Genomic DNA, 12,812 nt, shown 5'->3' on the forward strand with positions numbered 1-12,812 from the left:
TCTTTCCGTGACATGAAATGACAATCAATCGTTAAGATATATATATATATATATGAATATATATATATATATATATATATATATATATATACATATATATATATATATATATATATATATATATATATATATATATATATATATATAGTAGTTGCTCCGTGTATTGGCAGTACTAGAAATAGCAATAATAATGTCACAACAGAGGAATGCATTAAATGCCAGTCTTGATTTTAATTAAAATCAGGATTGGCATTTAATGCATTCCTCTGTTGTGACATTATTATTGATATATATATATATATATATATATATATATATATATATATATCATCATCATCATCATCATCATCATCATCAGTGCTTGACACGTTATAACTCTTTTCTCTGGTGATTCGTTCAGGCCACTAAAATCTTTCAATTTTGGTTCCCCGGAAAAGATATCTAGTAGCCCGAAATAAACGGAATCGTAACAATCCATTCTGAATATTACGTGCCACCAAAATAGCCTTTGTAGAAATTTCGTGGCCCAACATCCATTTTTAGTGGCCCCGGACCACCGAGCCACTGAAAATGTCGAGCCCTGCATTGTGATACTTTCGAGCACGTAATGACATATTGTCATTAAATTGAGTGCGGTTTAACTGCTTCATGGGGTCTGTCGTTGAAGGGTATGTGACTACCTCTCATTCGCTGTCGTAGCTGCGTCAAAATTCAACTCATGAAATACAGTGAACTCCCATTAGGTTTGTAATTCTGTTTTATATCTCGCAAGATGACGTCATCAGTTTCAAATAGTGGACAGTCCTAGTCTCACACTTCAATGTGTTACACCTGACCACTGCGTCACGTCGTTTCACAATGCAAAGTTTATTGTATTCATTTTAACACGGAGCATTCAATAACTTTCAATAGATATTATAGAGCCAATATCTAAATGATTAATGCTGGGCTTTGAGACACAGACACGCACACACACACACACCACACACACACACACACACACACATACATATATATATGATAAAAACCTACAACGGCATAAAATTAAGCCGAAATAAATCAAATCAAATCAAATCATATATACATATATATATCATATATATATATATATATATATATATATATATATATATATATATATGATAAAAACCTACAACGGCATTAAATGCTTTATCCTGCCATGTCAATGCATGTTCTATACACAAAAGCACCAAACAGGTTAGTGATCGCATTCTCCATCAGGGACCAGGATGCGATGTGATGTTAGATTAAAATCCGTTACTTTTTGAAGCAGACATACACACAAGTTATACGTCTGCGTATTAAACATTTTTTATATCATAAATGTTTGAGTAAACATTTATATACTGGCCCCTATATACGTTTGTTTTGTTTCATGATGCAATATGTAGTTAATTTTTATTAGTTATATATGTCATTCATTCTTTCCCATATTTTTTTTAAACAGTTTTCACATAGCATATATGGGCGGTAAGCACTGTGCATGGGCACCGTTGATTGATGTATGCTGGTCGATTTCTTAATTAACTGAGAACCTGTGCAGAATTTCGTAGGGCTTTTTGGCTCGAACTCCCGCAACGAACGTCGAACATGATTTTAATGAACTGGGGAAGCCAGTGCGGATTAATAAAATTACAGTACTCCCCTCTTTAGGAGGACTCGGGTAAAGGCAAATGTTTAGTGACTACATAGGGACTGCTTCATAGTACTATAATAACCGCTCGGTTTCGTCATGATGAAGGTTTATACAAATCAAGTTAGTGTGATGTTATTTTCAGACAGCATTTTTTAAGAAACAAAACGTGACATCATATGAAGGATCCCACAATGTTGCGCTTAACAGGTGACGGACTCATAGATAAGTAATATTCAACACACGCTTCGAAAATGCTGCAAAGGAGTGGTGGATAAATCTTATTTCTATTCGCCTGTCATACTCAGTAAGACTTTGAACAAAGTTATACTGATTTTTTCCTTTGTGTTTTTATATAAAGTATATTAATATATTCCAGTAATTCTTTACTTTATATTTTCCTTGTATGAAATTTTGTGACACAGAAAATTTATTTCTTTGAGGGTACTAACATTACTTTCGGCTCCATCTTCTCAAGCTATCGGTGTACCCATTGTTTTGTTACTAATAATTATGTGACTGTATAAAACAAAAAACTGAACAAGACAAATGACGCTCTCGTAATGTGTGTTGTGGGTTGTTTTTTTTACATGAAAACATGTTCTTATGTTAACCTGATGATAGCAAAAAGGGGGACGGTTACCTGTATATCAATAGCGTAAAACTCATTTTACTGTAATGATGGCACTACAAAAATGTCTAAACGATAAAATCTACGTCTGAATCTTTAACTTTTGACATCATGTTATGAAGGAACCCTGTGAAATATAAAAAAAAATGATTATTGAACCGTGGAAATGCAAGAAAAATAATAACAGGAAAGTTGCAGTTAAAAAGTATTCCCGGAAAAATCGGAGAATTTGTCCTTCGGATAAATGTGTATAGATGCCGATATTCAAAACACGAGGAAAAGTGGCCCTCTGCGTCATTAGAAGTGACTCTAATTAGCCAAATAAACTAAGCATCCGCCTCGCGTTAATTAAACGGGGCTGTTTCCGAGATTATCCGTTAGGAAGATATCGTAGGCGGTTACGGGAAAAACACACTCCAGTTTTGATTCGCCAGTCGCGTATAATAGGCTGCCTCTCTCTTTGAGAGCATCTACCGGCTTTTCTTTTCACAGGAAAATCAGAGAGTTGCGTCCCGCTGGTATCGTATACACGGAGAATTGCGCGATCATTGATAAATATTCCAGTTCTATTTTCAAGGCCATGCTGAGACAGATAATATGGAAAGAGATTTTCTGTGTATTACAAAAGCTATATAGCGACGTTGAGATATACCGCGTGGGGGGATTCGATTTCGCTGTCGATGTTCTTCGTCTCCTATCAGTGATGAGCTCAGCATGCATTGTGAGGGATACTATGGAGTGCGCGTGCTTTATTCTGATTTGTCAATGCCAAGATAGTCACTTGCACTCTATTAACATTATCCACAAAATGACAGATAGGCAGTGGCGTCCGTGACGTATTGCATGTATAGCCATTGTGACGGGCTTACTTTAAGATTTATGGATCTTACACACAATTTTCTGTTCGTTCCATCTTTGATGTCGACGTATCATTTCCATACATCACTTTTTTTTTTTTACAGAATTGTGAACACTATCTTTAAATGAAGAGCTTCAAGCGAGCAAATCTCATCGCAAAAGGGCATGATCGATATCAAGGTGTATTTTCGTATTCACGTGAGGCATTACCCGCAACACAACTATACATATCATTACATTGGCGTTACATTTCGGCATCAGTTTCGATACGCATTCCTAGTGATATGCACGACAGGACATTATTCACCTGCTCCGGCATTTTTTTCACACCCCCTTCCTTTATCTATGCGCGCACACACACATACACACTTTTAAACTGCTTTAACGAAGGGGGGGGGGGGGGAGGGTCAACATGAAGAAACGTCATGACAGGTAAACAGAAGAATTATGCGTATTTACTATGCACAAATTATCCGCTCTCCAGCTCTCTCTCCGTCCCCCCCCCCCTCTCTCTCTCCCTCTTTGCTAAACTGGGTCCATGTGTGGTGTAGTATACTTTATTCACATGTAAAATGGAGATTCTTATACGTGGCTGGCGCATTTTGATAGTCGAGTTCGTAATTTGATGTTTTAACGAGGATGATAATCTGTATACAACTTCTTTTCTTTAAATCGATAAGCATTATGAATTCAATCTCCTATTTTGCATCTCTGGTGCGAAAATGCCAAGAAGAAGCGTTCTTGTCACCCCAACGGGAGAGCTTTTTACACAAGGAGTGTGAAGAGAATGTTGTGAAAATTAGTTTTAGTTTTATGAGTCGCAAAACGATTTGTCAGATTTCTTTTCCCATTTCCTCTCCAACGTTTAGTAAACTACGACTATTGGACTATTGGACGTAAAGATCTCTTCAACGATTCATACACAGCAAACACACACACACACACACACATAATGAACATGGGAATCAATGGATACCTTCATTTTCGTAGCTCAGCAAACTTCATTAGGCCATTAAAGTGTTATTTCATTCATGTCATCTCATGAATCTCTAAATAAGTGAAAAATATCTTTAGGTGTAAAGTTGGGGAGAATGGTGAGGGCGTGACGATTTACCCCCAACATCTCTTTCACGGTGGTCGCTGAGAATCAGGTGCCTTATAAGGGGTACGGCTGGCTGTCGGCCTTTAACCCATATCAGCGGTATACATTACGCAGGCGGAGGGAAAACGTTTCTTTCCCGTTACCATGGAGATTCGAACCCATAAGTCTATTAGCGAGACGAGAACCATGAACGCTCTCCTGTATTATAGTGAGCTCGTGTTATTTTCAGATACAGCAATCTGTGAGGCAAGTACAGCAGAAGACAAGTCGCAAACGAAGTACAGTACGTTAAAAAGAGATGTATACTGTAATCATTGAAACACAAACATTAATAGGTTGTAGAGATCACCCTTAATCACACAGTTTTCTTATGCAATTGTTCCATTTTCCTTTTGATACTATTGAACAACATTCTAACCCTATTTCACTGTATTGGACACGGTTTTGAGTCAGTAAAAGACAACAAACATGTACTGCGTAATTTCTTTGGTTTTGAATTGAATTGAATTGAACAGGTTTTGTTAAAAATCATGTCTGGCAGCCAAAGGCTGAATTGCACATGTTTTACGATCATAGTTATAAAAACAGACAGATTATTTCGGTGCTCTGTACAAACAATGATATAACGACATGATATAAAAAAAGAACAAATATTACAGTGATCACATGTGGTAAATCACAAAAAGTGATCAATCTATTGGTACATGAAGTTTAGATGTTTACACAACAAAACGTTACAAGGTAAAATATTATAAACTTTATAATCTAATACCATACATCTCATTCCTACCCAAGAGGTTACATGGGAAAAATGTGATAAACTTATCAATTTCCTGCCATACATCCCATTCCTACGCAACAGGTTCCGTGAGTCACATGAACCGATAATCATCACAGAAGAACAAATAGATCAATATAGTCGCCGTGCATACCGTCGCGTGCAAGAGATCAATCCAACATGTACTCCCGTAGCCTTTGTAAACGAAATTAATAGCCTCGCTATGTATTGCCATAAACATTGTATTGTGTGTGTGTGTGTGTGTGTGTGTGTGTGTGTGTGTATGTGTGTGTATGTGTGTGTGTGTGCGTGTATGTGTGTGTGCCGTATCCGATGACATTAATAAAATGAATGAAGTAATACATATACATTTGTACAATACAATACAATATACATAATACAACAGTTTTTTTTTTCGAAAGTCGAGACATTTCTCTGGCGTTACCCTTCAAATTTACCAAGTCAATTCCAACTTTCGTGAAAAGGTATTTACTTTGTACGTCATCACAAGAACAATCATGTCAATTTCTCCCTTTCTCATCCTTTTCCAATTAAATCCATGAGTCATAGATAGATAAACTCATTCTCTATTCAGTTCTCGCGTGCGTTCATGATGAGTCCGATGGCTTAACAGGTGTTTATCTTCTATCTCTTTCATTTGCCTAATAGTCGTACGGTTTGGCGTGTGAGGCGGTGGCGTTTAATCTCGTTCATTTTTTTTTTTAGTTTGGAGCGGTGCAAGCAGAAATTCAACAGCGTGTGCATTAACCAAATGCATTTGCTCTTTGGCGAGATTACGTTCATGTTTGTGTGTGTATGTACGTATATATAATATGCAATATGTTTATTCTCGTTTGTAAACATACACATCAGCATACAACACACACACACACACACTGACACACACACTCACATATATATACATATATATATATATATATATGAAACATACTGTATATATGTTAATGTATATGCTTATATATATATATATATATATATATATATATATGAAGAGTTTGTTTGCAAAAACCGATAAGTCCATTTAGAAGATTTTGAAGTACGCTCTCTGTCATAAAGTACAAAATAATACCTTTTAAATGATATATTGGTCACTACATATAAAGGTATATTTTTGAAGTTAACGTCAAAAGAAGTAAACATTTTCTTATTATTCTCTTTATTTTTCTTGACCTTTAATCGCAAATATCTCCATTTGACAGATATGGACTTATCAGTTTTTGCAAACAAACTCTTCATATATATATATATATATATATATATATATATATATATACATATATATATATATATATATATATATATAGAGAGAGAGAGAGAGAGAGAGAGAAGGAAAGAGATACAATTATCTGTCTTTTTCTTGCAAAGAATAGTTTAAGGTATCAAATATATACCGGCATGTGCTTAAGGGGTGTTGATTGGGTCAAGCGCCCGTCTCAAGTTTCTGAAAGGAGATATAAGGTATACAGTCCTCCTTTTGAGGATGCTTGGCCGCATTCTCTACTCCTCAAGAAGTGCTTCGCCCTCGCATAACGTCAGCGATACCCAGCGCATCTATTGACAGGGAACCTCCACCAAGGAAAGGGGGGAAAAACTCCACCATCGAGCACCTGTTGATTAAGGGGAGTCCACAGGAGGCAGTAGGGGTGTGCAGACATCGTTATGTCTGCCTGGCACTGATTCTGCGGCCGTGGTAACAGCCTGCCTTAACTGCCTCATCTCACCAACGAGACAGGCGTAGGTGCCCCAAATTGACATTTTCACATTTCGCAGATCCAAGTCCAACGCACGTAATAAATGCGAATTATGGCGGGGTATATTCGCTCTGTCGTATACCGCGATTGAAATATCCAGCCAAATAACGCGGAATCATCGCTGATCCGTAACACTGTCAACTGTGTTGGGTCTTCGTTACATACATGGGTCACAATCTTTTGCACTACGCAAGGCATCAAAATTGGTTTGACGATTGTATACATGAAACATTTGCAAAGAAGCTGGTGCCCCATTCGAGTAACATTACTATCAAGGGGAGTTTCGTCGTCCTTCATAAACAAACCCAAATGTGGTAGCAGTTGGTTCCAAAAATTAGTATAGATTCTCCCTAAAAAAAGACCCCCCCCCCAAAAAAAAAAAAAGAAGTTAAGGTCAGAACATTGGAATGTACTTCTAAACGACAAGACTTTTAGCTTTAGTCCTTATACTTCAGTGTTAACATTTCTCCAACTGTAATCAAGAAATTCACTAAAGGTTTGTTGTTATCCGTGTCACATCACAAAAATGTAATTAATGGCCTTCTCCATATATGTGCCACAAAGGTTACTACGTTCTCACGTAAGAATTGGAATACATGTAATTCTCTAAGAGCACGAGGTAGGACCAACATCAACAGCAATAATTATTGAAAGAGGGGGTCCAAGAACAATCTAACCCATGTACTCGCACTACAAGAGCGTCCAAGGATGATTTTTCTAGACATCTCTTTTACTTTCTTCAAAAAGAGGGAGAAGAGAGAATCTAGGTCAAAACAAGCGAACAACAAAGTATCTTACTGACTGACTGAAACAACAGGTATAAATCCTATTTACCTGTTTATCGAATAGACAACAAAACATATGAAAAGATAACAACGAACACATCGCACATTCCTGGAAAATTGATAAGGCAACAAACAAACAAAAGTGAATAATGCAGACAAAATTACTCAAAAGGTGTCATATATAGGCGGTTTTCATAAGTTTTCCAACCTTATTCAGATTTAAGATCACTACAATCCCATTTTGTCATGTGTAAATGGAAAACGATTACACTTTGCTGATCTCGCGTTTGCAGACGAGTCCAAGAACAAACCTGCCAGATTTACATGTCTTATGGATACAGAATGACTCGAAATTCATAATCGATGTTACCTCTACGAAACAGCAAGACGTGAAATGTTGTAGAAGTTAGCTCTTTCATTCATCACTATCAGACTGCGAGGCTACATAAAAGAGATGCAATCTAATGACAGGTTTACACGTAAAAACAATGATTCTTGACATTGTAGCGGGAACAGCTGAAGAAAGACAATTACTACACCAAACGAGATGATATGAATGAATTGGTAAGTTTCCACACAAGAGACAAAAAAGCTAGCAGAAATACAATTCTGCAGACTTTGTTATGTGTCTGAATATGGTAGACAGAAATTAATCGGTACATTTTGTCTGGCAAAGGAAAAAACATGCAAGAAAGTGACAAGACTTACTCGACTTTCTTTTTCGGCTTCATCATGGCGATGATCGTAACACAGCGAGCAGCAGAGGAGAGAGCAAAATCAGTAAGATTCCAAAAAGAGGAGCAAAGATTGAGTCGATGAGCCTCAGCACGATCAGGGTTGGTTTGTCAAAAAACGTGGTTTTTGTGACAAAATTTCAGGCAGCGATCTACACCCGATGTGAAACAACTAGAAAGCCATTGTCCGCTAGCTGTGCGAAGAGCCGTGAATGTGTGGCGCTTTTAGTACACGCCGCACTAAACAGGGCAGCTGTTCGAGCACATACACCTCTCGAAAAAAAAAAATATGACGATTTAAAGCAAATTATGAAAGTAACCCATGGACAAATCGTCGCTGCTCGACGTGGGAGCGAGACAGAGGGGGCAAGGGATTCTCGCAAGTCAACTGAAAAGTCAACGAATCTGCGCGTGCTCAACCGTCCTCCCACTCTTTTAAAAGGCTTTCGAGTCCTTGAAAACGATATTAATTTACGGCTTTCTAGAGATTAAAAGACGGGGTGTCCTTGTTGTTATTGTTATGGTTGGCTAAGGAGCGAAGCCACGGACAAATGGCGCGCGCACACGAAAGAGGGGTCGCAAGAGATCGGGGAAGCGATTTCTGTGTGTACACATACTATGGAGATTAAGTTTGCTCATCGGCGGGAAAATTTATTTATGCCATTCACTGGGGTTAAGGAGGCGGAGCTCTATCGCCCAGGCTCAGAAATACAATTCTCTTCTTCTGCCGTCTCCTGCCTGCCCTCGTCCTCTTTTTCTCTCAAACGCACTTTTGAGCTTGGTCTTTTTTTTCTCTCCCTCTATTCTCTCTGCTCTCTCTCCACTTTCTCCATCTCTACTCCAACTCTCTCGCTCTCTGTCTCTCCGTATATATAAGTGATGAATATATATATATATATATATATATATATATATATATATATATATACATATATATATATATATATACATATATATATATATATACATTTATTTATATACATACATATATATATATATATATGTATATATACATACTATTTATCTTCTCTCCTTTATGCTGTTCTTTTTCATTCCCTTCTTCTTTTACCACTTGTTTACTCTCCCAAAATGCTTCAGGGTTTGAGGACAAACAAACACCAGATTTGCATGGATTATGTTAAACTTTCCTCTTGCGTTACTCTGGACATCACCTACGGAAATGGCATTCACCCATGTCCATGATTATTTCCTATGAAAACTGATATATGAGATGATCATGACATTTATAACTATATCATTTTTGTTTTCATGTGAATATTAACACCTGAGCTATGCTCTGCGTTTTCGATATTTATTATTACGCTGTGATACCTTTGAACAACGTTGAAAAAAATATGTACCTCTAATCTTCTGGTTCATCTTCTTTCTTTATTTCTATTTCCAGAACCAAGGTGAAACTCAATTAAAGTGCGGACAGAGTCATATGACAAAGGTCGAATTACTCGATTTTAAAAAGAAATGATATTGTGCAACAATTTCGACTTTTTAATTTCAGAATCTTTCCCGAAAGCAAACTGACGGACTGAACTTAGCCGCTAATTCGCCTGATCCTGGTCATTGCCACAGGTGAAGTCTTGTTTAATATGTGATAAATGGCGTTTAAGATTGTGTTATGTTTGATATGTTTTAAAGTATTTAGTCTTTTCAGTGGATCCCCATTGCCACCTACTTCTGTATCATAATCCCCTTTTTATGCTTATGTCTTTATATCAGTTATTTTCGATTTCAATCGTTCTGTCAAATACACACACACACACACAAACACACACACACACACAAACACGCACACACACATACACACGCACACACACACACACACGCACGCACACACACACACACACATATATATATATATATATATATATATATATATATACATGTATATAATATATATATGTATATATATATATATATATATATATATATATATATATATATATATATCATAATTATACACCCAACACAGCTCTATTAACTAATCATTAACCCCAAACTTCTGCAATGTACCCATATTGAAAGACCCGTCAACAATCTTTCCTGAGTGTATTGAATCCCATCTGCCTGCGTCTTGCGTTCTAATATTTCCTCCTTCCTATATTTTCGCCTCAAAACGTGTTGTTTGTTTTCTCTGCCTTGCTTTGTGTTTGTTTTCAATACAGCCCCAGCGTGACCCAGTTGTTTGCTGTTTTTCTCATTTTACCCCTTTTCTCCGTTTCGCTCTCTCTCTCTCCTCCCCCTCCGCCCTATCACATGACCGCACGTCCCCCATCATTAATGACGAAGAGAAAATTGATGACTTGAGTACTCCGAGGGTCATGGGGATATTTAGCCACCTTGATCACTAATGGATCACCCCTTTTTCGCGGTCACGTGACTCCCGCCTTCGGGTTTAATGATGGATAACGCATTCTGGACCCCTGTATCGATGAGATGCTGACACATGAATAAATGATGATGGGGCTAGCTTGCAATGTGTCCTCCATTATCTGCGAGCCGCCCGCCGACTCGGTGCAGTTTTCCATAATTTCAGCAATCGCTCGTGCGGCTCAGTAAAGGGCGATTTTTTTCCCCCAGTAAAATAGATAATCATGTATAAGCTGTGTGTAGGAGCTTAAAGAGACGTACTGAGAGGAGTATGAATATAAAGCGACGAAGGCACACGCACACACGCACACACATACACACACACACACACAAACATGAAAAAATATATATGTATATATATAATTATTAGAAGAAAGATTCTCAAGTACGCCATTGGTCCAACGAGAAGTTTTTTTATTACAAAATTTTCGGTCTGCCTCAGACCTTCGTCAGTGCAAAGACAATGCAATTTGTCTTTGCACTGACGAAGGTCTGAGGCAGACCGAAAATTTTGTAATAAAAAAAACTTCTCGTTGGACCCGTGGCGTACTTGAGAATCTTTCTTCTAATAATTACAGCATTCGAAGTCCAACACGTGGAAAGTTCCAAGATGAACATATGTACCTATATATATATATATATATATATATATATATATATATATATATAGAGAGAGAGAGAGAGAGAGAGAGAGAGAGAGAGAGAGAGATGTATAATAATATTGACCACTTTCCCTCACACATGCAAGCCAAGCACCCCGAGAGCCAATGTAACCAAGGAGGTTTAAGAGATGGGAGTCACAACAGTCGTACTCTTTTGATCCCATATTTGAGCGGTGAGTTGGCTCAGTCGGTAGCGCGTCTGCCTCAATATCCTAAGGACCGGGTTCGAACCCGAGTCTGGACTGAGCAATGTTGTGTGTAATCATACCGTCCCCTCTAGCAAGAGGCAAAACACTCTGTCCCTCGGAGAGGAAATAAAATGGAGGTCCAGTGTGTGAGAGAGTCACAACTCATGCACGTAAAAGATCCCGCTTCATTCATTCATCTAAAAGAACAGGGTGTTTAACCCGGTGAAGTGGTCAAACCTCACATCAAATTGGGCCCCATGAAAGACCAGCTTAGCGTAGCTGAATATGGGATATCCAGCCATCTTCTCAGATGGAAATGAACGAACAAACAAACAAACAAACAAACAAACACCGCCACCAAAAAACTTAAGTATGTGCCACACTTGAATTGCCCCACATATAGGACAATTGATTCATGTGTCATTGCACAGTGACCAGCTTCTCTCAAAGGAAGAATATGTCTTTATATTATTGTAATTATTTTTCGCCGTCCCTTCATATACAAGATGAGCGGTACATACGAGTACAGACACGGGGATGAGCGAATATAATGTTGAAAGATTGATGAAACACAAATCAAAATCACTCGAGTGTACATGACTTTAACCTAATCTGGCATATAAATAGATAGAGAACTATACTTGAAGATTATGCTAAATATGTTTCATCTTTTTATCCGAAGTTATTGGAAAGATAATATTAACGTATTGGCTTTCCAGTGAGAGTGCACCTGCAGTTTCAAATACTCTCCCAACATACGGCTCAGCTTTACATTTTTGCCCATATTTGTGGGCGGTTCTGTATATGTTTGCTTATAAGCATTCATTGCTTTCTGGGTGGCCACGTAAAATAGAAAAATTCGTGAATATATTTATTGAAGAAATAAATTCAGTGTTAATCAATCAATGTATACGCAAACATTAATATGTACACGCAAATCATTTCCCCTCGTTCTCCCCAATTTTCTCCTGCACCGCTTCTCCCTGTACATTCTCTTCTGTACAACTCGCTAAGAAATGTTCATGTCATGTATTTCCCATATCCAAAATAATACAAAACCATTACAGAGTTACAATAGTCACTTGTGAAAACAATAAAGCAGGTAACAAGGCATATTGAAATACTACAATAAAGTAACTACAAAATACGTACATGACATAAACATAAAACACATATATGAATCAACGTACAGTATGTATGTCTACACGTATACATGAGCATATTACACATACACAATAAGGAGGGAAAGACATTCCTTCCTTG

At 37.5% G+C, this 12,812-nt stretch overlaps 1 protein-coding gene across 2 annotated transcripts in view; it reads right to left on the minus strand.

The window, feature by feature from the left end:
- Window positions 1-12,812, minus strand: part of LOC139744317 (uncharacterized) — a 74,667-nt gene that overhangs the window by 39,085 nt on the left and 22,770 nt on the right. The window contains exon 1 of one of the 2 annotated variants that reach the window (XM_071654763.1): window positions 8,289-8,329. The exons of the other annotated variant lie outside the window; for it this stretch is intronic. Coding sequence (XP_071510864.1) covers window positions 8,289-8,314 — 26 coding nt within the window. The 5' untranslated portion in view covers window positions 8,315-8,329. Of the gene's footprint in view, window positions 1-8,288; window positions 8,330-12,812 lie in introns of those variants that run through there. 2 annotated transcript variants of the gene reach the window in all.

This window comes from Diadema antillarum, unplaced genomic scaffold (genome assembly GCF_040938485.1).
Source record: "Diadema antillarum isolate AM-2024a unplaced genomic scaffold, OU_Dant_1.0 scf00000035, whole genome shotgun sequence".
In the NCBI taxonomy this organism is placed as follows: domain Eukaryota; kingdom Metazoa; phylum Echinodermata; class Echinoidea; order Diadematoida; family Diadematidae; genus Diadema; species Diadema antillarum.